At 42.7% G+C, this 27,753-nt stretch overlaps 2 protein-coding genes and 1 long non-coding RNA gene across 5 annotated transcripts; 1 reads left to right on the plus strand and 2 right to left on the minus strand.

Annotated features, from left to right (window-relative positions):
- Window positions 1-13,856: 13,856 nt before the first annotated feature.
- LOC123180413 (transcription initiation factor IIB) lies at window positions 13,857-15,230 on the minus strand. Its single transcript, XM_044592466.1, has one exon. The coding sequence runs from the start codon at window positions 15,007-15,009 to the stop codon at window positions 14,017-14,019; it is 993 nt and encodes a 330-aa protein (XP_044448401.1). The 5' UTR covers window positions 15,010-15,230; the 3' UTR covers window positions 13,857-14,016.
- A 3,943-nt stretch (window positions 15,231-19,173) lies between these two features.
- On the minus strand, window positions 19,174-27,310 carry LOC123065823 (uncharacterized). Of its 3 annotated transcripts, none has more exons than XR_006431149.1 (4): window positions 27,038-27,255; window positions 22,013-22,150; window positions 19,901-21,089; window positions 19,174-19,577 (listed from the first exon to the last, which is right to left on the minus strand). It is a non-coding gene; the product is annotated as an uncharacterized lncRNA (long non-coding RNA). The 3 variants fall into 3 exon arrangements; XR_006431146.1 differs by having other exon boundaries at window positions 22,013-22,153; window positions 27,038-27,245; XR_006431148.1 differs by lacking the exon at window positions 22,013-22,150 and having other exon boundaries at window positions 27,038-27,310.
- On the plus strand, window positions 20,793-27,039 carry LOC123065813 (ABC transporter B family member 5). The gene is made up of 12 exons (XM_044489029.1): window positions 20,793-21,065; window positions 21,465-21,519; window positions 22,016-22,191; window positions 22,454-22,675; window positions 22,746-22,984; window positions 23,150-23,675; window positions 23,762-24,035; window positions 24,113-24,740; window positions 24,811-25,039; window positions 25,304-25,570; window positions 25,657-25,920; window positions 26,033-27,039. The coding sequence occupies exons 1-12, from the start codon at window positions 20,793-20,795 to the stop codon at window positions 26,675-26,677; spliced, it is 3,798 nt and encodes a 1,265-aa protein (XP_044344964.1). The 3' UTR covers window positions 26,678-27,039.
- Window positions 27,311-27,753: the final 443 nt, after the last annotated feature.

Below are 27,753 nucleotides of genomic sequence, written 5' to 3' on the forward strand. Positions count from 1 at the left end.
CCGTTGACAATGTAGTTGCACGACGGTGATTCCCCATTACAAAGCCTCTTGAACATGGGAGATCGTTGAAGCACGTTGATGTCAATGTGATAACCCGACACTCCAAAGAAATCATGCCAAATCCATAAGTCATGTGATGTCACCGCTTCTAGTATGATGGTGTCCTCTTTGGTCTGACCTTGATACATTCCCCACAAACCTTTGGTGCAGTTCTTCCATTGCCAATGCATGCAATAATTGATCAGAGCATTCCTGGAAACCCTTGCCCCTCCAGTAGCCAACAACTTTTCCGTGTCTTGCACATTTGGTTCTCTTAGATACTCTGCTCCAAACACCTGCACCATGGCACGGGCAAACTAATTGACAGTAGTCTTCATGCATGTGCTCTCCCCCATGCAGACCATATCACCGACAGCATCGATGGAAGTACTAAGCGCAAGCATCCTCGGAGCAACTGTGCAGTTCTACTTAGAGAGAAAGAAAGTTGGCCGCATCAATCCCTTGTGAGGTTGAAGTATTCATCATGTGCCTTCACAACCTCTACAATGCGCAAAAACAATGGTTTCCGCATGTGAAAACGACGATGAAGCCATGGATTATCTGGGAAATTTGGGTCTAGAGCAAAGTACGTAGTCCTTGTGTAGTAGTTGTGCTCCGGAGACCCTATCCCGATTAATCAATCTTCTCCCTTTCATTGAGCCCTTGAAGTTGAGAATATGCTCCACCTACGGGTACATTTCCTCTTTCATGCTCATGAGCACGATCATGTCCACTTCTTCGTCCGAATCCGACGAATCGAAGAACTCATCTTGAATCATTTTATCAAGCTCCATGATATGTCTCCAACATATCTATAATTTTTAATTGTTCCATGTTGTTATATTATCATTCTTGGATGTTTTATAAACATTTTATAGTTGGGGAACGTAGTAAATTCAAAGAAATTCCTACGCACACACATGATCATGGTGATGCATAGCAACGAGAGGGGAGAGTGATGTCCACGTACCCTCGTAGACCGTTAAGCGGAAGCATTATGACAATGCGGTTGATGTAGTCGTACGTCTTCACGATCGAACGATCTTCGGTACCGAATGTACGGCACCTCCGCGTTCAGCACACGTTCAGCTCGGTGATGTCCCACGAACTCACGATCCAATAGAGCTCGGGGAAGAGTTTCGTCAGCACGACGGCGTGGTGACAATGCTAATGAAGTTACTATAGTAGGGCTTCGCCTAAATACCGCTACAGTATGACCGAGGTGGATTATGGTGGAGGGGGGCACCGCACACGGCTGGGAGAGATCTTTGTGATCAACTTGTGTGTCTAGAGGTGCCCCCCTGCCCCTGTATATAAAGGAGCAAGGGGGAGGCCAGCCGGCCCTTGTTGGCGCGCCTAGGAGGAGGAATCCTCCTCCTAGTAGGAGTAGGATTCCTCCCTTTCCTACTCCTACTAGGAGGGGGAAAGGCAGTGAGAGAAAGAGAAGGAGAGGGGGGCGCCGCCCCCTTCTCCTAGTCCAATTCGGACAAGGGGAAGGGGGCGCGCTGCCTGCCCTAGGCCGGCCCCTCTCTCTTTCCCTTATGGCCCAACAAGGCCCATTAGTTCCCAGGGGGGGGGTCCGGTAACCCCTCCGGTACTCCGGTAAAATCCGATTTCACCCGGAACTATTCCGATGTCCAAATGTAGGCTTCCAATATATCAATCTTTATGTCTCGGCCATTTCGAGACTCCTCGTCATGTCCATGATCAAATCCGGGACTCCAAACTACCTTCGGTACATCAAAACATATAAACTCATAAAACCGATTGTCACAGAACTTTAAGCGTGTGGACCCTACGGGTTCGAGAACTATGTAGACATGACCGAGACACGTCTCCGGTCAATAACCAATAGCGGAACCTGGATGCTCATATTGGTTCCTACATATTCTACGAAGATCTTTATCGGTCAAACCGCACAACACTATACGTTGTTCTCTTTGTCATTGGTATGTTACTTGCCCGAGATTCGATCGTCGGTATCCCAATACCTAGTTCAATCTCGTTACCGGCAAGTCTCTTTACTCGTTCCATAATACATCATCCCGTAACTAACTCATTAGTTATCATGCTTGCAAGGCTTATAGTGATGTGTATTACCGAGAGGGCCCAGAGATACCTCTCCGACAATCGGAGTGACAAATCCTAATCTTGATCTATGCCAAATCAACAAGTACCATCGGAGACACCTGTAGAGAACCTTTATAATCACCCAGTTACGTTGTGACGTTTGGTAGCACACAAAGTGTTCCTCGGGTATTCGGGAGTTGCATAATCTCATAGTCATAAGAACATGTATAAGTCATGAAGAAAGCAATAGCAGTAAACAAACGATCAAGTGCTAAGCTAACGGAATGGGTCAAGTCAATCACATCATTCTCCTAATGATGTGATCCCATTGATCAAATAACAACTCATGTCTATGGTTAGGAAACTTAACCATCTTTGATCAATGAGCTAGTCAAGTAGAGGCATACTAGTGACACTATGTTTGTCTATGTATTCACACATGTATTATGTTCCTGGTTAATACAATTCTAGCATGAATAATAAACATTTATCATGAAATAAGGAAATAAATAATAACTTTATTATTGCCTCTAGGGCATATTTCCTTCAGTCTCCCACTTGCACTAGAGTCAATAATCTAGATTACACAGTAATGATTTTAACACCCATGGAGCCTTGGTGCTGATCATGTTTTGCTCGTGGAAGATGCTTAGTCAATGGGTCTGCAACATTTAGATCCGTATGTATCTTTCAAATCTCTATGTCTCCCACCTGGACTTGATCCCGGATGGAGTTGAAGCGTCTCTTGATGTGCTTGGTTCTCTTGTGAAATCTGGATTCTTTTGCCAAGGCAATTGCACCAGTATTGTCACAAAAGATTTTCATTGGACCCGATGCACTAGGTATGACACCTAGATCGGATATGAACTCCTTCATCTAGACTCCTTCATTCGCTACTTCCGAAGCAGTAATGTACTCTGCTTCACATGTAGATCCCGCCGCGACGCTCTGTTTAGAACTGCTCCAACTGACTGCTCCACCGTTTAATATAAACATGTATCCGGTTTGTGATTTAGAATCGTCCGGATCAATGTCAAAGCTTGCATCAACGTAACCATTTACGATGAGCTCTCTGTCACCTCCATAAACGAGAAACATATCCTTGGTCCTTTTTAGGTACTTCAGGATGTTCTTGACCGCTGTCCAGTGATCCACTCCTGGATTACTTTGGTACCTCCCTGCTAGGTTAATAGCAAGGCACACATCAGGTCTGGTACACAACATTGCATACATGATAGAGCCTATGGCTGAAGCATAGGGAACACTTTTCATTTTCTCTCTATCTTCTGCACTGGTCGGGCATTGAGTCTTACTCAACTTCACACCTTGTAACACAGGCAAGAACCCTCTCTTAGCTTGATCCATTTTGAACTTCTTCAAAACTTTATCAAGGTATGTGCTTTGTGAAAGTCCAATTAAGCATCTTGATCTATCTCTATAGATCTTGATGCCCAATATATAAGCAGCTTCACCGAGGTCTTTCATTGAAAAACTTTTATTCAAGTATCCTTTTATGTTGTCCAGAAATTCTACATCATTTCCAATCAACAATATGGCATCCACATATAATATTATAAATGCTACAGAGCTCCCACTCACTTTTTTGTAAATACAGGCTTCTCCAAAAGTCTGTATAAAACCATATGCTTTGATCACACTATCAAAACGTTTATTCCAACTCCAAGAGGATTGCACCAGTCCATAAATGGATCGCTGGAGCTTGGACACTTTGTTAGCTCCCTTTGGATCGATAAAACCTTCAGGTTGCATCATATACAACTCTTCTTCCAGAAATCCATTCAGGAATGCAGTCTTTACATCCATTTGCCAAATTTCATAATCATAAAATGCGGCAATTGCTAACATGTTTGGGACGGACTTAAGCATCGCTACGGGTGAGAAGGTATCATCGTAGTCAACTCCTTGAACTTGTCGAAAACCTTTGTTCTCGATGGCTTGTCGATCATCGGGCAAGTCAACCAAAGTCCACACTTTTTTCTCATACATGGATCCCATCTCAGATTTCATGGCCTCAAGCCATTTTGCGGAATCTGGGCTCATCATCTCTTCCTCATAGTTCGTAGGTTCGTCATGGTTAAGTACCATGACCTCCAGAACTGGATTACTGTACCACTCTAGTGTGGATCTTGTTCTAGTTGACCTACGAGGTTCGGTAGTAACTTGATCTAAAGTTTCATGATCATTATCATTAGCTTCCTCACTAATTGGTGTAGATGTCATAGGAACCGATTTCTGTGATGAACTACTTTCCAATAAGGGAGCAGGTACAGTTACCTCATCAAGTTCTAATTTTCTCCCACTCACTTCTTTCGAGAGAAACTCCTTCTCTAGAAAGGATCCATTCTTAGTAACAAATATCTTGCCTTCGGATCTGTGATAGAAGGTGTACCCTATAGTTTCCTTTGGGTATCCTATGAAGACACATTTCTCCGATTTGGGTTCGAGCTTATCAGGTTAAAGCTTTTTCACATAAGCATCGCAGCCCCAAACTTTAAGAAACGACAACTTTGGTTTCTTGCCAAACCATAGTTCATAAGGCGTCGTCTCAAAGGATTTTGATGGTGCCCTATTTAACGTGAATGCAGTCGTCTCTAAAGCATAACCCCAAAATGATAGCGGTAAATCAGTAAGAGACATCATAGATCGCACCATGTCTAGTAAAGTACGATTATGACGTTCGGACACACCATTATGCTGTGGTGTTCCGGGTGGCATGAGTTGCAAAACTATTCCGCATTGTTTCAAATGTATGCCAAACTTATGACTCAAATATTCTCCTCCACGATCAGATCATAGAAACTTTATTTTCTTGTTACGATGATTTTCCACTTCACTCTGAAATTCTTTGAACTTTTCAAATGTTTCAAACTTATGTTTCATTAAGTAGATATACCCATATCTGCTTAAATCATCTGTGAAGGTGAGAAAATAACGATACCCGCCGCAAGCCTCAATATTCATCGGACCACATACATCAGTATGTATGATTTCCAACAAATCTGTTGCTCGCTCCATAGTTCCAGAGAATGGTGTTTTAGTCATCTTGCCCATAAGGCATGGCTCGCAAGTACCAAGTGATTCATAATCAAGTGATTCCAAAAGTCCATCAGTATGGAGTTTCTTCATGCGCTTTAAACCAATATGACCCAAACGGCAGTGCCACAAATAAGTTGCACTATCATTATCAACTCTGCATCTTTTGGCTTCAACATTATGAATATGTATATCACTACTATCGAGATTCAACAAGAATAGAACACTCTTTAAGGGTGCATGACCATAAAAGATATTACTCATATAAATAGAACAACCATTATTCTCAGCTTTAAATGAATAACCGTCTCGCATCAAACAAGATCCAGATATAATGTCCATGCTTAACGCTGGCACCAAATAACAATTATTTAGGTCTAAAACTAATCCCGAAGGTAGATGTAGAGGTAGCGTGCCGACGGTGATCACATCGACTTTGGAACCATTTCCCACGCGCATCGTCACCTCGTCCTTAGCCAGTCTTCGCTTAATCCGTAGTCCCTGTTTCGAGTTGCAAATATTAGCAACAGAACCAGTATCAAATACCCAGGTGGTACTGCGAGCTCTGGTAAGGTACACATCAATAACATGTATATCACATATACCTTTGTTCACCTTGCCATCCTTCTTATCCGCCAAATACTTGGGGCAGTTCCGCTTCCAGTGACCAGTCTGTTTGTAGTAGAAGCACTCAGTCTCAAGCTTAGGTCCATACTTGGGTTTCTTCTCCTGAGCAGCAACTTGTTTTCCGTTCTTCTTGAAGTTCCCCTTCTTCTTCCCTTTGCCCTTTTTCTTGAAACTGGTGGTTTTATTGACCATCAACACTTGATGCTCCTTCTTGATTTCTACCTCCGCAGCCTTTAGCATCGCGAAGAGATCGGGAATTGTCTTATTCATCCCTTACATATTATAGTTCATCACGAAGCTTTTGTACCTTGGTGGCAGTGATTGAAGAACTCTGTCAATGACAATATCAACAGGAAGATTAACTCCCAGTTGAGTCAAGTGATTATGATACCCAGACATTTTGAGTATATGCTCACTGACAGAACTATTCTCCTCCATTTTGCAGCTATAGAACTTATTGGAGACTTCATATCTCTGAATCCGGGCATTTGCTTGAAATATTAACTTCAACTCCTGGAACATCTCATATGCTCCATGACGTTCAAAATGTCGTTGAAGTCCCGGTTCTAAGTCGTAAAGCATGGCACACTGAACTATCGAGTAGTTATCAGCTTTACTCTGCCAAACGTTCTTAACGTTGTCAGCAGCATCTGCAGCAGGCCTGGCACCCATCGGTGCTTCCAGGACGTAATTCTTCTGTGCAGCAATGAGGATAACCCTCAAGTTACGGGCCCAGTCCATGTAATTGCTACCATCATCTTTCAACTTTGCTTTATCAAGGAACGCATTAAAATTCAACGGAACAACAACACGGGCCATCTATCTACAACAACATAGATAAGAAAAATACTATCAGGTACAAAGTTCATGATAAATTTAAGTTCAATTAATCATATTACTTAAGAACTCCCACTTAGATAGACATCCCTCTAATCATCTAAGTGATCACATGATCCATATCAACTAAACCATAACGGATCATCACGTGAAATGGAGTAGTTTTCAATGGTGAACATCACTATGTTGATCATATCTACTATATGATTCACGCTCGACCTTTCGGTCTCAGTGTTCCGAGGCCATATCTACATATGCTAGGCTCGTCAAGTTTAATCCGAGTATTCTGTGTGTGCAAAAATGGCTTGTACCCATTGTAGATGGACGTAGAGCTTATCACACCCGATCATCACATGGTGTCTCGGCACGACGAACTTTGGCAACAGTGCATACTCAGGGAAAACACTTTTATCTTGAAATTTAGTGAGAGATCATCAAATAATGCTACCGTCAAACAAAGCAGAATAAGATGCATAAAGGATAAACATCACATGCAATCAACATAAGTGATATGATATGGCCATCATCATCTTTTGCTTGTGATCTCCATCTCCGAAACACCGTCATGATCACCATCATCACTGGCGCGACACCTTGATCTCCATCGTAGCATCGTTGTCGTCTCGCCAACTATTGCTTCTACGACTATTGCTACCGCTTAGTGATAAAGTAAAGCAATTACAGGGCGATTGCATTGCATACAATAAAGCGACAACCATATGGCTCCTGCCAGTTGCCGATAACTCCGTTACAAAACATGATAATCTCATACAATAAATATAGCATCATGTCTTGACCATATCACATCACAACATGCCCTGCAAAAACAAGTTAGACGTCCTCTACTTTGTTGTTGCAAGTTTTTACGTGGCTGCTACGGGCTGAGCAAGAACCATTCTTACCTACGCATCAAAACCACAATGATAGTTCGTCGAGTTGGTGTTGTTTTAACCTTCTCAAGGACCGGGCGTAGCCACACTCGGTTCAACTAAAGTTGGAGAAACTGACACCCGCCAGCCACTTGTGTGCAAAGTACGTTGGTAGAACCAGTCTCGCGTAAGCGTACGCGTAATGTCGGTCTGGACTGCTTCATCCAACAATACCACCGAATCAAAGTATGACATGCTGGTAAGCAGTATGACTTGTATCGCCCACAACTCACTTGTGTTCTACTCATGCATATAACATCTACGCATAAAACCAGGCTCTGATGCCACTGTTGGGGAACGTAGTAATTTCAAAAAAAATCCTACACACACACAGGATCATGGTGATGCATAGCAACGAGAGGGGAGAGTGTTGTCCACGTACCCTCGTAGACCGTTAAGCGGAAGCGTTATGACAACGCGATTGATGTAGTCATACGTCTTCACGATCGACCGATCCTCAGTACCGAACGTATGGCACCTCCGCGTTCAGCACACGTTCAGCTCGGTGACGTCCCACGAACTCACGATCCAGTAGAGCTCGGGGAAGAGTTTCGTCAGCACGACGGTGTGGTGACAATGCTGATGAAGTTACTGCAGCAGGGCTTCGCCTAAACACCGCTACAGTATGACTGAGGTGGATTATGGTGGAGGGGGGCACCACACACGGCTGGGAGAGATCTTTGTGATCAACTTGTGTGTCTAGAGGTGCCCCCTGCCCCTGTATATAAAGGAGCAAGGGGGAGGCCAGCCGGCCCTTGTTGGCGCGCCTAGGAGGAGGAATCCTCCTCCTAGTAGGAGTAGGATTCCTCCCTTTCCTACTCCTACTAGGAGGGGAAAAGGCAAGGAGAGAAAGAGAAGGAAAGGGGGCCGCCGCCCCCCTCTCCTAGTCCAATTCGGACAGGGGGAAGGGGGCGCGCTGCCTGCCCTAGGCCGGCCCCTAATGGGATCAAATAACAACTCATGTCTATGGTTAGGAAACTTAATCATCTTTGATCAATGAGCTAGTCAAGTAGAGGCATACTAGTGACACTATGTTTGTCTATGTATTCACACATGTATTATGTTTCCGGTTAATACAATTCTAGCATGAATAATAAACATTTTTCATGAAATAAGGAAATAAATAATAACTTTATTATTGCCTCTAGGGCATATTTCCTTCATTGATATCATTTTTTGGTACTAACCTATTGACATAGTGCCAAGTGCCAATTGTTGTTTTCTGCATGATTTTTACATCGCAGGAAATCAATACCAAATGGAGTCCAAACGCAACGAAACTTTTTGTGGATCTTTTTTGTAACAAAAGACATCAAGTGGGTCGGAGAAGCGCATGGGGGTGCTCCGAGGGGAGCACAACCCACCAGGGCGCGCCTAGAGGCCCAGGTGCGCCCTGGTGGGTCGTGCCCACCTCGGGTGCCCCCTGAATCGACTCTTTGCTCTATAAATACCCCAATATTCTAGAAACCCTAGGGGAGTCGATGAAAATCAATTCCAACCACCACAGAGTCTAGAACTACCATATCCAATCTAGACACCATCACGGAGGGGTTCACCACTTCCATTGGTGCCTCTCCGATGATGCGTGAGTAGTCTTTTGTAGACCTTTGGGTCCGTAGTTAGTAGCTAGATGGCTTCCTCTCGCTTGTTTGATTCTCAATACAATGGTCTCTTGGAGATCCATATGATGTAACTCTTTTTGCGATGTGTTTGTTGGGATCGGATGAACTTTGAGTTTATGATCAGATCTATCTTTTTATCCATGAAAGTTATTTGAGTCTTGTTTGATCTCTTATATGCATGATTGCTTATAGCCTCGTATTTCTTATCCAATATTTGGGTTTTGTTTGACCAACTTGATCTATTTATCTTGCAATGGGAAGAGGTGCTTTGTGATGGGTTCGATATTACGGTGCTTGATCCCAGTGACAGAAGGGGAACCGACACATATGTATCGTCGCCATTAAGGATAACAATATGGGGTCTATTTCTACATAAATAGATCTTGTCTACACTATGTCGTCGTTCTTATTGCATTACTTCATTTCTCCATGAACTTAATACACTAGATGCATGCTGGATAACGGTTGATGTGTGGAGTAATAGTAGTAGATGCAGGCAGGAGTCGGTCTGCTAATCTTGGACGTGATGCCTATATAATGATTATCACCTGGATATCATCATGATTATTTGAAGTTCTATCGATTGCCCAACAGTAATTTGTTTACCCACCGTTTGCTATTTTTCTCGAGAGAAGCCACTAGTGAAACCTACGGCCCCGGGTCTCTTCTTTAATATATTTGCCTTTGCGATCTATTTTCCTTTGCTTTTATTTTTAGATCTATTAAACCAAAAATACAAAAATATCTTGCTGCACTTTATTTTATTTGGCATTCGATCTATCAATATTTACAACTCTTTCACGTCCGTTTGCCAATTTCTGGCGTTGTTACCCGAAAGGGATTCACAACCCCTTTTACACGTTGGGTTGCGAGTATTTCTTATCTGTGTGCAGGTGATGTTTACGTAGTGTTGCTTGGTTCTCCTACTGGTTCGATAACCTTGGTCTCATCACTGAAGGAAATACCTACCATCGCTGTGCTGCGTCATCCCTTTCTCTTTGGGGAAATACCGACGTAGTTCTAGCAGACATCACTCCATCAGTCCATACTCCTCGTCTGACGAAGAATTAGAATTCATCATTTTCCCTACAAATAAATCACAAAAAATAGGTTAGACAATGTATCAAACACATAGAGCACAAGGGGCAACCCGAGAGTTGCCGGACGTACCACGGTGGCGTCCGGGCCGGTGACGATGTCTGCGGTGGTGAGCATGGGAGAGAGGACTATTGTGGCAGTGCTGGTGGCATAGAGGCTCGGAAGGGTTGCGAAGCAAGGGTGGCGGCGGAGATGTGAGACGTCTACCGCAGAGGTGAAAGAAGAGATGAGAGAGCAAATGGATCTAGTAGGTCGAGGGATGGATTTTGTGCAATTTGTGGTGCGGTACGCCTGCTGGGTCCGATGTGGCGGACGTGACCGGACATCCTCATATCTACCCTACATTTGGGCTAGATATGAGGGGTGCCAATCCCGGTCACTGACTGGGCCGACCGCCCAGGCGTATGGAGGGGGTGGGGGTTTGAGGCCCCCGACAGTAGATGCTCTAACTTAGAAAAAAATTGTTTAGTGACAGCTGCAACACAGTGACTTTTAAGCAAATGAGTAAATAATTATTGTTTTTGATATTTACTCATATCAGTGTGGGGAATCTTGTATCAACACTCTTATGGTAGGTTTAATTTTTGGAAAGACCTTTTAAATTTTGAACACAACTCGAGGTTCCAGGTATGCGATGTTCGAAACTTCCGGGGATGTTACTTTTTCTTCCAATAGTCATATTTTAGGCATGCCTATGTAAGACACCCCTATACCTTGAGTGGTGATAGGCTTCGAGACCATTTACTATAATAGAACAATCTTTGCATCTTTGCGCTTTCACTCCCTTTCTTCTACCCATCCTTTGTGAGAAGAGAGAGAGAGGGAGAGGAGATGAGTTCTTGACTTATTTCTTAAAAATATTTAGAAAGAGTTCAAACCAAGTGATTTCTACAAGGTTTCTGTTCTTTTGGAGGGTGTGCCTCTTCTAGAGATTGGAGTCACTTGGAAGCCTTCAAATTATGAAGGAGACAAAAGATTGTGAAGATAAAGCGATTGCGGATACGTATCAAATGTATCTATAAGTTTTGAATATTCATGCTATATTCACATCATTTTATATGCTTTTTGGCACAATTTTATATCATACTTATTTGGACTAGCATATTAATCTTGTGCATGAGGACGTACACTATTTTCTATTGTTTTGGGCTTTTTAGGTGAAAATTTTATAGAGCCGGAAATCAATTTTTCTTTCTTTCAAAATTTAACTAAGGACTCCAACGGTTAGAAGATGGAGGCCAGGGGAGCCACCAGGTGGCCATGCACCCCCTCCACGCGCCCTAGGGGGCACGTGGGACTACCATGTTGCCCCATGTAGGTCGGTTGATGCTCTCCTTCGGCTGTAAGAAAGATCCTGAAATATCGGACATTCGCTTAAACTTGTAGCCTCATTGGAGTTACAAATCTCCGCTTATTAAAGAGATAGTGTTTCGGCTCAGAACAATACCGAAAATAGAGAGAAATAGAGAGAAGAGAGATTCAATCTTAGAGGGGCTCTCGCACTCCAAGATCCATGAGCACCAAGAAAAAGAGGTGGAAACCTCTCCCCACCTAGGGGAGAGGCCAAGGAAGAAGAAGAAGGAAGGGGCCTCTTTTCCCTCTTTTGATGGTGTCAGAGTGCTGCCAAGGGAACCATCATCACCACCATCGTCTCCATCACCTCCACCGCCTTCATCAACATCTCCATCACCTTCCTCCCTCTGTATTCAGTGGTCCACTCTCCCAAAAACCGTCGCAATCCCTTCTTGAACACTGCTTTGATGCCATTAACTATTATCCAGTGATTTCTTGCATCTCCGTTATTGTTCATTATATTCATTTTATCCTATGGTTAATTGGTGATCTATTATGATTTATTTGAGTTGTATGTTGATATGTTGTTGTCCTTTGGTACCCATCATATGAGCGCGCATATACATGGATCACACTTAGGGGTAGTTGTATGTTGAGAAAACTATTCATAGGGCGGCCAGAGTAACACATATTATCAAGCCTTGTCCCACATGTCTCATATACTACCATATGGTATTGTATATACTACTTTATTATTATAAATATGTTCATAAATTATATATAACACATTCCAAAGTGAGTTACATGAAAAAAATTGCAAGTTGGCCCATGATTTTTATTATATTTGTGAAATACATATATATTTGTATGTAAAAAAGAGCATCCTACCACCCAGGGGTAGTTACCCTATAGATATATATTTATCTTAATGCTATGGTTGGGTTTTACCTCACTAAATTCTTAGTATTTGCGGATGCTTTCTAGGGTATGAACAGATACCAATATTAATTTTTACCATGGAATTTCTCACCAGTGCAATATTTACTCGCCACAAATTCCAAATATAAGATCCACCATTCTTATTTTCTATCATCAAACAGCATTGCAGAAAACAATGTGACAGTGAACAACCAAGAAGTTTGAGATGATTATACAACAAATAAAAAATAGGTACTATCAGTTTCATATCAAAAAAAGAAACAAAATTTTGGTTTCTGCTTACTTGCCTGATTACATGAGGACAATTGTAATAGTAGTGCTCTTTTTTGGAGGTAATATCATCGGGAGTCATAGAACTTGCGTTGCATGTTTAGTTTGATGCTAAAACTTGTAAAATACGGATTTGTGGTCATCTAACTTGTTGTATGGTGCAAATATGGTGTGTTCTGCCATATCCGGACGTACATGTATGTTGCCTGCGTGGCATTGGCTTGGAATAAATGTTTCTAGATAACTCCCTGAATTTTTTTAATTGCGCAAAAAAAGCTCAGGTGAGGCTAACCCGTCATTGAATAATGTAAGAAAAAAATTGATAAGTCGTCATATAGATAGGCAGGATTGTATGCCTGGATACAGTAGAATGCACCGTATTTGCACCAATCAACTAGTTATATGACCGCAAATCCGTATTTTATGAGTTTTAGCACCAAACTGAATATCCAGTGATATTAGTTAAAAAAGACATATGTCGCCCGTCCAGATAAAATCCTGATCTTATATGTTCTCAGGCTAGTCATAGTGGGGAGTAACTTAAATTAGTGTCATGCATATGATACTAGTCTTTGTTACTACTTACATAGTGCAAAGTGACATACAATTAGTATCATAGATGGTGGCATTTATTATATTATAGACTCATTTTGCTTTGGGTTGCGTTATGTTACAGTAACATATTATGTTACTCCAAACACCTCTCTTCTTATTAATTATATGTCACATAAGCAAACTTGTCTTGAAATGCGCTTTGTTACTTGCTGAGTTACTCACATTATGACCAGCCTCAAGTATGCGCCTATTCAACAAGAAGATGTAATGATCTCCCCACCCTGAATGTCCAATTCATTATAGGCTGGCAAATAACATGTGTGACTAACATCACCTCAGCAACCCATGTCAGATTCCTTCGATTGGTTAATGGTTATTAACACGAGGCGATTCTTTCTTTCTACATGAATTTGTCTCGCCTGACAGAACGCAACACATTAGCATGCCAATTTTCTAATGAAATTCAACCAGATTTTGAATTTTGTTAGCAAACTGGATTAGGTCTCAGGCCACAGTTCATGAGTTTAATAACTGGAACAAACGGATCAAGCACGAATGGTTCTTCAGTACTTAGAAACGGATGAGGCCAACACAAACTTGGCATGTCCAAGCTTAAGATATATAGTTGGCCAAGAAGAAGACACACACACACACGGTTGGAATTGGAGCTGCCACAGACAGAATCAAGCTTGTAATAAAGGGTTAATAATGTCGTGGGCGGTGACAGGCGGGGCGAAGAGCATGTGGGCGTGCGGGGTGAGGTCCTTGTGCGCCTCCTTGATGGTCCCCTCGGCGACGCCGGTGGCGACGGAGACGTCCTTGATGGCGGAGTTGGAGTTGGTGGCGCCGGCGCGCTGGACGACCATGTAGATGACGGCGGCGGCGATGGACTCGGGGTTGCGGCGCACGTCGAGGCGCTCCTCGAGCCTGCGCACGGCCTCCTGCGCGTCCCGCACCTCCTGGTTGCCCAGCCCGAGGCGCGAGCAGAAGCGGCGCAGGTAGTCCGAGGCGCTGACGACGCCGATGTCCATCACCTGGCCGTCCTCCTCGCCGAGGAGCTTCTTGATGTGCGTCGACATCTTGCCGATGTCCTTCTTGGCGGCCGGGCCGGCGGCCGTGACGGAGGCGAGCTCCTTGTAGGTGCGCGGCATGCCGAGGTTGCGGCAGGCGATGTAGATGCAGGCGGCGTAGACCGAGTCGCGGTTCCGGCCGCGCGGGACGCCCTTGGCCTCGTCCAGCTTCTTGAACGTCTCCTTGGCGTGGTCCCGGATGGTGGCGACGAGGCCGAGCCGGTCGGCCATGTCGCCGATGCCGCGGAAGCCGTCGACGAGGGTCTTGTCGGAGGCCGCGCCGGCGCCGTCGCCGGGCACGGACGTCCGCGGCAGGGCGTTGGCCTCGCCGGAGGACTTGCCGGGCTTCTTGTCGTAGGCGATGACGGTGGAGAGCTTGGCGTTGAGGAAGGGGTCCCCGGAGGCGCCGACGCGGCTGGGGTCGCGGTCCTCGCCGCCGCCGTCGTCGGCGAAGTTGCGCCACTCGGAGCCCTCGTCGATGTAGTGCGCGTCGAGGACGAGCGCGCACTCGGTGCAGATGGTGTCGCCGGTGCTGTGGTCCAGCACCACCTCCGTCGCGCGGCGGCAGTCCGGGCAGTAGACGCGCTCGTCCGCGCCGGTGGGCATCGTGGCGCGAGAAACTATCGGTGCTTGGTTGCGGCGGCGGCGGCGGCGGCGGCTCGGGGAAAGTGCTGGGGAAAGGGTTTGGGAAGCTGGGGCGGCTGGTATTTAAAGGCTGATAGGTCGGTGCGGGGAGTGGGCGGGCGCGCCACGGACCCGGAAGCGACTTCGACTCGTTTTGTGCACGGACGCGGCACGCTTTAAATTCACCGTGTGATTTTTTTAATAAGGATATACAAACGCTTGGGAACCTAAGTGATCGTTGATGCATTGGCCGCCTCATCAATCGTCCGATTAGGGAAAGCATGGTTAGAGCAAATACAATATGATGGCATAAACAGACTATAAAAACTAAAATATTCTTATTTAGTTGGAGAAGAGGGGAGAGGAGAGAGAAGAAAAGTGAGCTGTAGAATAAGAGCCGGCTATAAGGACCAAAATTATTTTGTGAGAATGTATGATGGACCAGCTATTAATAAAGTACTACACATTTAAATTTTATTATTGTATAAGCCAACCTAATAGCCGGCTTGTATAATAGTTAGTCATACTAATATACTATACTTCCTCCGTTCCAAAATATAGGGCCTTTTTGATTCAAAGGATTTTCATAGGATTTTTGAAGGATAAGAATCCTTCGGAATTTTTTCTGCGTTGATCGTTTGATTCGCAGGATTGAATCCCATAGGATATTTTCCTATGGATTCATTTAAACTACATTTCATAGGAATTGTAGCATCCACTCCAACCTCTTGGAAGAAATTCTTTATTTTTCCTGTGATACAATCAAATAAACTCAAATCCTATAGGAATCCAATGGGCATGTCATTTCAATCCTACGTTTTTCCTATTCCTGTGTTTTTGCAATCCCGCGAATCAAAGAGGCCCTAGTGTGTCCATGCTTCTCAAGATTCAACTTTGACCATAAATTTAACCAACGAAATCAATTGTGGTGGGAGCAAAAAATATATAATTGAAAACTTCTTTTGAATACGAACTCATTGGTATAATTTTTGCTCCCGCCGTAGTTGGTCTCGTTGGCTAAATTTATGGTCAAAGTTGAAACGCGGAAACCGATAACGCACTATATTTTGGAATGGAGCGAGTACTATTAATATGTGGCCTCATCTTTTGTCTCACTAAGTATGTTGGACCTCGTGCTACAGCCAGCTACAAGTTTGTAGCCCTTTTCTATTCTTTCCACTCTTCTCTCTCCTCTACCTAAGCACAAATACTATATTTAAATCTTTATGGCCTGTTTATATCATCTTATTATACTTGCTCTTAATAGCTCAGTCAGTGTTAGCTATATGATGTTGCCATGTCATCTATAGTCAAGCTTATAGCCGACAAGTACAATCGTTAGATGTAAATAAGTACTACTTACATGGTCCATCTTCTTCTCACACAAAGTGACTAGAAGCGCGTGTTTATTGTACTTACTCTTAGTCTTTTTTAGTAACGATTAGTCTTTATTTAATCTGGTGCGCAACACGAGACCTACTGGCCGACGCCTATATGCGTCACAAAACGCGTTGACGACCCGTGAAGGTTGTGGGCCGGCCCAATCTGATGAGCTCCCTTGAATGTTTTTCTGTTTTTTCCTCTTGTATGGAAATCTGACTGCTGGATATTTTCGTTTTTTCTGTTTCATTTTTTAAAAGAAAAGAGATGTTCTCGGTGTCTGCCTTAAAATATTTTCATGTGTATCCAAATATGTTTAGCATATATTAAAAATAATCATCATACATTGGAAAATGTTCATAGTATGTTATTTTTACAGCAAACTTAAAAATATGGTTCATCCTAGATTTAATTTTTTATTTCTATTAAAAAATGTGCATCATATGTTAAATAGATTATTTTCGTACATTAACAAATGTGCACTGCATTTAAAGAAAATGTTTACGGTATATTACATTGAAAAAAGTTATAGTATAAAGAAGTTCCAAAAGGAAAAAATGCAAAATAATCCGATAGAAAACCAAAACAAAAGGAAAATAAACTAAGAAAATAAAAAATAAAAAAGTAGAAGGAAAACCAAAACTGGTATCTCTTGCAAATGTCACTCCCACTTTCCCTGACAAGTGGCACACTGTGCGTCACTTATCTCAACCTGAGAGTTTTTCTTTTTTTTTGCATATTTAATTTTTTTTTAAACATTGTATCTCTTAAACCGTGCATCCAAATGCCGAACCGTTTTCACCTCTGGATTTCTCACATCGACATCTTCGAAACTATATCTCATGTTAATAGATTTTGACGAATATTTTTTCACGGATAAACGTGAAATTCAGAAATCATAAAAAAGGCAGAAATAAAAAAACAAAAAACAGCAACAAAAAAACGGAAGAAAAAAAATTAGAAACCCGAAAGTACAATTATGCTTTTCATTTTCTTTTGGAAGCATAGGTTCTGTTTTTCTCTTTTTAGGAAGCATAGTTGTGCTTACCATAGACGCACATGTTGTGTTTTTCCCTATTCAAAAAAGCATAATTGTGCTTCTCCCGGAAGTAATGCTTCTCCCTTTTGGGGGCACATGTTGTGAGAATTTCGCAATTTCGATTTTGCTTGTCCTTGGGAACAGCGTAGCGACGAATAATTCCGAATCTACATAGGTCTAGTCCAGGGGACAAATCAATAGGAAATGCTATTCGCTTCTTAAGAAGAAGAACTTTTTTGAAATTAAAGATTTTACAGGGGCGTCGGATATCATTTCTTCAAATAAGGAAGAAGTGTTATCGAAGTATTTCCTTCCATTCTTCCTAGTATGGAAGAAATAAAGAAAAGGTACCGCATCTCGATCTATGAGAAAGGGCACTAGTTTTTTCTTTTGGTTTCATCAATAGCAGCAGTGCTTCTTGCAGAAGCACATGTCACGGAAAAGCGTTACTTTTCGGAAAAACATTTTCCCCCCATCAAACCTAGCGAAAACCAAGGAAAAACCAAGGAGCCAAAAAAACACAGATAAAACCCAAAAACATGTACAAAATTAGAAAAAAAAATCATGCTCCTGCGGGGTGCGACAAGTGGCGGCGCTGGGTCAAGCCACATGCTGCATGGGAATGGGAGTTACTCTTGCAGAGGGTGGCATTTCCTAAATGGCGCTTAAGGCGCCTGTTTATTCAATACTTGCTAACGTGCGCACACCTTTGCCTCCGCTTATGTCGGCCCATCTTACAATTTTTTTCTTTTTTTTTTGTACAAACCTTCAAAAAAGATTCGAGCTCTGTACCAGCAGGGTGACCAGCGTGGCTAACCAACAATACAACTCTCTGTTTTTGCTAGTTTCCTTGTTTTTATACATCTTCAAATAACAAATGCGAAGCTGTTTTTTATGTTTTTATTTTCTTATTTTTATTTTTTAATATTTGTTGAACTTTTTCTACATTGATGAACTTTTCTTTAAAATCGATGAACCTTTTTTTCAAATCAATGAACTTCTTTTTCTAATTCGATGAACTTTTTCTAATTCGCTGGACTATTTTCAAAATCAATGAACTTTTTCTAATGTTGACGGACATTGTTTTTCTAATTTGATAAACATTTTTCCCAAATTCGATTAACTTTTTTCAGAATCGACGAACTTTTTAATGTTGATGAACTTTTTTTCAAATGCGATGAACTTTTTTTAATTTTGGTTAACTTTCTTTCAGTTTCGATGAACTTTTTCAAAATTGATGAACTTATTTTCAAATTCTTGAAGTTTGTGAACTTATTTCAAAATCCCAGAATTTTTTCGCTTTTTGTGATTTTTTTATTTTTTAAGAAAAAAACTTGCTTATTTAAAAAGTCAACGGTTGAGCAGACTGGTCAATCGCAACTGTACAAAATGCGACCGGCGAGGAGAAACGACCAAGAAAGGGATCGAGCGCTCGCCCTCTACATGGGCGGGCCCACGAGGCCTAATGGCGCTTAAGGCGCCACATAGGAGCACCGATAGAGGGTAACCATTAATCATTTTTTAGCACAACCACTAACCTTAACCTTTTTTGTTAGGGCTGTGTACTCTAGTATATATTTGGCCCAACCGACTCAGCCATGGGCTCACACCAACAATGCAATGCAAGGCCGAGTTTTGTATGCGGGGAATTCTCATTCATTCCCAGGCCCGAGTAAACAAAAGCTGACGCTTCCTTCCAACGACAAAAAAAACTGACGCTAGCGTAATTTGGATGTGAGATTTTCTTTGCAATACAAACATAATCAATGAAGCAGTAGTATATATCTTCGGCCAGAAACAAATACAAATACACTCCTCTAATAAAAAAATATAGAAATACACAGTACCCCTACTTAGGTCCTACACGCTATGCCCTAATCTGCATTAAGCAGGATAAGAACAAAAAGAGAGCGGGGCCAGGCCATGCCATTTGCAGAAGCTCTCACGCACATCCGAACAGAGCTGATGCTCCAAGCATCCAAACGCTCAGGTCCCCCGGGATCTTCCATTTGGCTCACTCCAGCAGCTGCCAGATCGCCATCGTGGCGCGAGCGACTAGCTACAAATCTGGGCGCTGAACACCCTGCGATACCTCCTGCCACTGCCAGGCAAGACCAGGCCTACTAAGCTCCTGCCAGCCAAGGAGGGCCTACTTAGGCTGGTCATAGTGGGGAGTAACTTATACTAATGTCATGCATATGACACTAGTCTAAGTTACTACCTTCATAGTGCAAAGTAACATACTAGTAGTGTCATATGTGGCTTCATTTAATGGCTTGTAGACTCATCATGTCTTGGGAAACGCTATGTTACAGTAACATATTATGTTACTACTTCTCATTAACTACATGCCACATAAGCAAAAATTTCTCGAAGTGTGCTATGTTACTATCTAAGTTACTCCCACTATGACTAGCCTTAGGAAAATGATCAGCAACAAAAAAATATGCTTACATCTGAGCTGACGCAGCCAAACCGATGCGTACGACCGAGCTGATGCACCAAGTGTCCTAGTCATCCTCTGATGTGGACACCTGCAAAAAAAACAGCTCCTCGCATTAAAATTATCGGCAGAGTTTACCCCTAGGCCAGCCGCTGTCAAGGAAGAGGGGTTTTCATCGGCCGTCGCTTTCCCGGCGAAGAAGATCTGGTTTCACAATGTTGAATCAGTTTGGGTCTGCAGGACAAAGACAGCCTTTAATTAAGGGTGCACTCCTAACATCATTCAAGCACTTTCTACTAGTGGTTCTGGCACTGAAACCGATCGGTACATAAATTATTTCACCACCATGGCGAGTGCAATGAAAGCTCTGGGGATTTTGTTACTTCATAATTCTCAAATGTTTACTCAGTCTATGTATTATTTAGACAGCTGCATGTACTTGAGAGTAAAAAACAGAGAAAAACTTGAGAAGCAATAGAAGAAGAGGATAGTGAACAAAGAAAAAGAGAGACAGGTTCCTTCAAACAGCTTTTGTGTTTGAAGTTGAAATCTAATGTTAAAAATCCAGCAAAAACAAAAAATCATGGTGAGTTACTGACTCAAATGGGAAAAGGTCATCTGTGAAGGAGTGCACTCCGAAGGGTGAGCGAATAGGATATGCAGCTCTTGTGGCCAGTTTTGTTATCCTACTCGTCTTTAGGTTGGCATCGCACCTTGTTGACACATTTATCTGTGTCATTTTCCGTTTTTTACCCAACTGTCAACCACATCTAACTTTATGGTTGCTCTTGTGAATGGACTTACCTGTGAACAAACAAGACAATGACACTATAAAAGCAGAAGTTCACTCAGCAGCTAGAGCAATAGACACACAGCGCTAGTCAATTACCTGGTAGGCATAGCATGGGAGAAACAAATAATGCAAGAGCTGATGGTGGAGTCAAGGGTGGAGAAGAGGAAGAGAAAGGCAGGAAGAAGATGACCAAGGGTGGTAAGGCGTCGTTCCATGACCTGTTCAAGAACGCGGACGCCGCTGATGTGGTGCTGATGCTGGTTGGCACGGTCGCCGCGCTTGCGAGCGGCATGTCACAGGTCGTCATGTCGATCATCTTCGGGCGGATGGTAGATGCCTTTGGAGGTGCCACCCGGGACACCATCCTTCCCCGAGTCGACAAGGTACCCTTTTGCTTCTGTATGAATCTGCAAGCATGCAACGCCACTGAAACTTGTTACATATTGGCTGATAAGAACTTGCTTACAGGACACAGATATGAAATTACACATTAACCTGATAAGAGATTCTTGATTTTTCATGCCCTCAATTTACAAATACACAGATATGAAATTTTGCAGACTAAGGCATAGCCTAGTGGTGGGAAGGGGCTGATGCCTTCCCACCCACCCAGGTTCAAGGCCTGGTACTTGCAATTTGGGTTTGTTGCACCAATTATACTGTAGGGGGTTCCCTTACAGTCTTTCTGTCAAAAAAAAAAACAAATACACACATCCTGTTCTTTTAATTTAATATATCAAAAGAATATGGATCTTGTAATATGGCTATCATATTTCTTTCAGGTGGTTCTAGAGTTTGTCTACTTAGCAATTGGAACATGGCCTGCTTGTTTTCTCCGTAAGTATGACCTACACATATGATCTTTATGGTATCTTTGCGTGGCCTTTCCCATTATTTATGTATTTCCCAGAAACAAGTAGATCCTATTGAATGCTACTATTCATCAAGCCACCAACCACCCAAGCTATGATACTCAATTACCATAAGAGTCAGAGGTTTCTCAATAACAAAATTTGTTGCAGAGACACTTCAGTACCATGACATATTATTTATGTACTCCAAATATGTATGGTGTTGTACATTGTCATACTTGGTCACGTGTAAATATAGCATATGAGTATGTCTTTGATAGTTCAACTCGGTATAATTTGAGTATGTTAATACCTATGAATATAATATGCTCAAAATCAAGTGTTTTGAGCATCATAATACCTAGGAATACCACAGGCGCATACTCAATATCAGATCGCCCATTGATGCTTCTACTGCATCATGAGTTTCATTTAATATCCACTGAAATCATTCTTTCAATAATAATACATATGCTTACCAGAGATATCATGCTGGACCGTGACTGGGGAGAGGCAGGCAGCTCGCTTTCGATCTTTGTATCTCAAGTCGGTTTTGAGACAAGACATGGCATTCTTTGATACAGAAATGAAAGGTGGACAGGTAGTGTTTGGTACATCTGCTGACACAATACTAATTCAAGATGCGATTGGCGAGAAGGTACAAAGAATGCAGCTTCTTCTTTTCCTTTACCTGCTACAAAAGAAGAATATGTTGCTTAGTTACTACCCCAGTGATGCTTTAACTTCTATTAGAATATATCTATTGTTTTTGGTGTTTGGTGGATGATCACCGAAAGCCAATAAACATGACGAAAATTATACTTGTAGTAAGACCTTGATATAATTCAGCATTAACAGTTTGCATTAAGTCATAATCTTATTTAGTTCTTGTTTTACATTTTCCCATTCCTTTTCCCTAGGTAGGGAAGTTTCTACAGCTTCTTACCACTTTCATTGGTGGGTTCACGGTGGCATTTATCAAAGGCTGGCTCCTAACCCTTGTAATGCTTTCTACTATACCACCACTAATCGTTGCAGCTGCAATCGTCTCAAAGATGCTTTCCAAAGTATCTAGCGAGGGCCTAGCATCATACATTGATGCAGGAAATATTGTAGAACAGACAATTGGATCCATAAGAACGGTAGGCCCTTTGTTGATGACGTAATCATGAACGACAAGTCCTTAGCTAACCAGTATTCATACTGTAACAGGTGGTTTCATTCAATGGTGAAAAGAAAGCCATGGACCAGTACAACAATCTCATAAAGAAGGCATACAAGGGTACGATCAAGGAAGGGGCTATTCAAGGCTTTGGCCTGGGTTTCCTTTCTTTGGTCTATTTCTCCAGCTTTGGACTAATTGTATGGTATGGCAGTAAGTTAACCCTTGACAGAGGATATAGTGGAGCAGATGTCATGAACATATTGTTTGCTGTCCTTGTAGGAGCAAGGTTAGTAATGACACAAAAATATCTGCACCCCAGCTACTAACCAAGTTCCACTAATATAGATCAACATGCTATAGTGCTTCACAACAAATTGCTAAGTACTTCCATAAATCAAACCTTAAGATGAAATATGTGTTCTAACTTGCAAATTTTCAATATTTGGGTTAGAGCATTGGGTGATGCAACCCCCTGCATTGCTTCCTTTGACGAAGGAAGAGTTGCCGCATACAGATTGTTTACAACAATCAACAGGAAACCAGAGATTGACTATGATGATACTACTGGTGTTGTGTTAGAAGACATTAAAGGTGATGTAGAGCTGAGGGATGTGTCTTTCAGTTACCCAAGCAGGCCAGAGCAACTAATATTTGATCGATTTTCAATGCATGTATCAAGCGGCACAACAATGGCCATAGTTGGGGAGAGTGGGAGTGGCAAAACAACAGTCATTAATTTAGTTGAGAGATTTTATGATCCACAGGCTGGCGAAGTGTTGATTGATGGAATGAACATCAAGAGTTTTAAGCTAGAATGGATGAGAGGGAAGATTGGCCTTGTTAACCAGGAACCAGTACTCTTCATGACATCTATAAAGGAGAACATAGCCTACGGAAAAGAGGATGCAACATTGGAGGAGATCAAGAAAGCAGCCGAGCTTGCCAACGCGGCAAGATTCATTGAGAATTTGCCTAATGTACTTACATAAACACAATCTGTTCAACAATAGCTTGGGCCCACGTATATAAACATAAACATAATGATGTGTACATATGTTTTCAGGGTTATGATACAGCAGTTGGACAACGTGGTGCCCAGCTTTCAGGGGGGCAGAAGCAAAGGATTGCGGTTGCGAGAGCCATCCTAAAAAATCCGAAAATCCTTTTGCTCGATGAAGCGACTAGTGCATTGGATTTAGAGTCTGAGAGGGTTGTCCAAGAAGCACTAAGCAACATCATGGTTGGGAGAACCACGATTGTCGTGGCACATCGTTTGAGCACTGTTAGAAATGCCCACTGCATATCAGTTGTTTCTGGAGGAAAAATAGTCGAACAAGGTTAGTATCTCCCCTACTCGATCTTTACTTTGGTTCTGTACCGAAACAGATGAACTAATTTGAAATGATCCACTCAGGACATCATGATAAATTGGTAAAGGATCCTGACGGAGCATACTCTCAACTTATTCAGCTACAAGAGACACACCAAGAAACTTGCGAGCAGTTAGATGCTGGATTATCAAGCCCATTATCTAAAAGAAATCAAGCACAATCAATCAGTACAAGTTCAGCTGGGAGCAGCCACCATTCTGTAATTCCCCCTGTCAACTTGCCTGGCCCTACTGCATTACTTGATTATGATGGTGCAGATGGTGAGAAAGCAAGCGATAACACAGATGTCAAGGTTTCCAAGAAGGCCCCAATGGGACGCTTAATTAGCCTAAACAGACCAGAGACGGCATTTCTTCTATTTGGTTCTCTTGCGGCAGCAATTGATGGAACTGTCTACCCAATGATGGGTTTGGTAATGGCTAGTGCTGCTAAAACATTCTATGAATTACCAGCAGACAAGCGACAGGAAGATTCTACCTTTTGGGGATTGCTGTGTATTGGGCTGGGTGCAATGGGTATGATATCAAAGCTAGCAAATAGCCTTCTATTTGCAATAGCTGGTGGGAAACTTATAGAACGCATTCGTGCTTTCACATTTAAAAACATAGTGTACCAAGATGCTGCTTGGTTTGATCATCCTGCAAATTCTAGGTGAGATATCTTAATTTATTCTCAAAATGGAACAATGAAGATACTAACAATCCCTTTCATCTCTTATTAGTGGAGCACTTGGTGGAAGGTTATGTGTTGATGCCCTTAATGTGAGACGCCTTGTAGGGGGTAACTTGGCCTTAATAATCCAATGTACTGCAACACTTATTTGTGGAATAGTAATAGCTATGATTGCAGACTGGAAGCTTTCATTGGTCATCTTAATTGTAGTTCCTTTAATGGGTCTCCAGGCTTATGCTCAAGTGAAGTTCCTACAAGGGTTTAGTCAAAATGCTAAGGTGAGCCATGAATTAGCACTATTCTATGAAAAAGTTCTTTAGTCTTATTTTTGCCTCTTTTTTTCCATTTCTAAAGTACAAAATCTTGAAAGGTAGACTCGATACACACCTCATGCTGACAAAAGGTGGATAACTTAGAACAGCTGATTAACAGTTGTCTCTGTGCTACTATGATGTCAACAGTGCTTTCTTTGTTACGAACATTGCTATATTGGTGACACTTGTAATATATTTTCCCCATCATTTCTGAATATGTGATAACAGACCATGTATGAAGAAGCAAGTCAAGTGGCAACTGATGCAGTTGGTAACATGAGAACAGTGGCCTCTTTTTGTGCCGAGGAGAGAGTGGTGACAAAATACAATCAGAAATGCCAAGCTTCTAAAAACCAAGGAATTCGAACAGGAATAGTTGGAGGCATTGGTTTTGGTTTCTCATATACGATGCTATATGTCACGTCTGCTCTTTGTTACTATGTTGGTGCAAAGTTTATTAGTCAAGGCAACTCCGATTTTGGCGGCGTCTTCAAGGTAACCACTAGGAATCATTTCAATACAACAAAACATTCTATCCAGATATCCTACTATGATATTTACTTCAAATTATTATAATGCAGGCTTACTTTGCTCTGGTTTTGGCCATGATTGGAGCATCACAAACTAGTGCTATGGCTTCTGATTCAGCCAAGGCAAATGATTCTGCAACTTCCATATTCAAAATCTTAGACAGAAAATCCCAAATCGATTCCAGCAGCGAAGAGGGTTCTACCATGGAGCTTGTCAAGGGTGACATTGATTTTATGCATATCAGCTTCAAATACCCATCCCGTCCAGATGTTCAAATATTCAGTGACTTCACCTTGAACATTCCCTCTAGAAAGGTCTTATACAAAACCAGAAGTTATTTTTCATTTTCTCACTGTTATTCGAGAGGGTTCAATTTACTAAGCAAACACAATCCCAGGAATTTACTTAGTAACATGTTTGTTGCAGACTGTTGCGCTTGTGGGTCAAAGTGGCAGCGGCAAATCTACAGTAATTGCTTTACTAGAGCGTTTCTATGATCCAGATTCTGGTGCGATCTTATTGGATGGAGTGGAAATCATCAACCTAAAGCTAAGTTGGTTGAGGGACCAGATGGGATTGGTAAGCCAAGAACCAGTCCTTTTCAACGACACAATACGAGCCAACATAGCATACGGTAAGCATGAAGAGGTAACCGAGGAAGAGATTGCTGCGGCTGCTAAAGCAGCCAATGCCCATGAATTCATATCGAGCATGCCACAGGGGTACAGCACGTCAGTTGGAGAGAGAGGGACCCAACTGTCCGGCGGGCAGAAACAGCGCATAGCCATTGCAAGGGCTATTCTGAAGGACCCACGGATACTGCTTCTGGATGAGGCAACAAGCGCGTTAGATGCAGAGTCAGAGAGCGTCGTTCAAGACGCACTGGACCGCGTGATGCTTGGCAGGACAACTGTCACCGTGGCACACCGCCTCTCAACGATCCAAGGGGCTGATATAATTGCAGTTCTGAAGGATGGCGCAATCGTGGAGAAAGGAACACATGAGACCCTGATGGGCATCGCCGGCGGAGCATATGCCTCGCTTCTAGAACTTCGCCCCAATGCAACATAATACAGTGATTTGGGCAATGGCGTCGATTTGAGCTACTGAATTGTACTAGTACTAGTAGTACAGTTGGCTTAGGCAATTTAGTCTGTTAGATATACTACTGCTGGAAATGCAGGCGTCTTATCGAAATATATAAGAATGCTCCATGGGTGAAGATTTGCTGCAGCCAAAGGGGGAACGTGACATTTTCCAAGGCCTAGCGTCCTGTATAAATCTAGCATACGGTGTACCTAAGGTCGTATGTTTGCTACCCTCCAGATCAGTACCTACATCAAACCGATAATCCATGGGAATGGGATACCATGGGAGAAATTTATTGGGGGGCTAAAGCCAAGGGTATTCTCAGGAGGTGGTGGTGGGTACCTTGTGAGGAGGCTGCCGGTGGCCGTCTCAGGGGATCCTCGTCGACGCTGAGACAGGAGGCAACAGGCACACAGCCATCACCGAACGAATCTGCTCTGCCGATGAGCCAGACTGGGTGCGGCGCCTGGCTCCGGCTGCGCTCCTCCGCGGGCAGGTCTCGCCGCTCGCTGCGCCATCCCGTGCAGCGCCGGGCGACCTCCTCGCCGGCGAACGCGAACCGGAGGGCCGAGGCCTCCGCCGCTGCGAGGGGGCATGCGCCGAGCAGGGGACAGGCAGACGCCGGCGGCAGGGGAGGGATATTCGGCTTGCGAGAGAGGATGGGCTGGACTAGGTGGGGAAAGGACGAGGTCGGCCCATCTAGACCACAGCTGCGACCGAATTAAGGAGTAATCTTGGAGAGCCCTGCAAGAGTCATTTTTGGTAGGTTGTATGTATTTTTTATTTTTACTCGACTAGTAAGCGTGCACGTGCAACGCACGTATTGCCTAATGTTACAATAATATGTGAAAGTTCATTTTCCTCCCAATCAAGCTACTACATTCACATTTTAGACTAATAGTACCCTTCTTATTCTACAAATCTTGAATAACATATTCAAGTACTCGGTTACAATCATTATTTTTTTCTATCTATTATAGAACTATGGTAATATGATTATTTTCTTACAAGTTCAACTTTCCATAATCTTCTTTCTATTTTGACGTCGTCTCAACCAA

The sequence above is a fragment of the Triticum aestivum genome, chromosome 1A, assembly GCF_018294505.1.
Source record: "Triticum aestivum cultivar Chinese Spring chromosome 1A, IWGSC CS RefSeq v2.1, whole genome shotgun sequence".
Taxonomy (NCBI): domain Eukaryota; kingdom Viridiplantae; phylum Streptophyta; class Magnoliopsida; order Poales; family Poaceae; genus Triticum; species Triticum aestivum.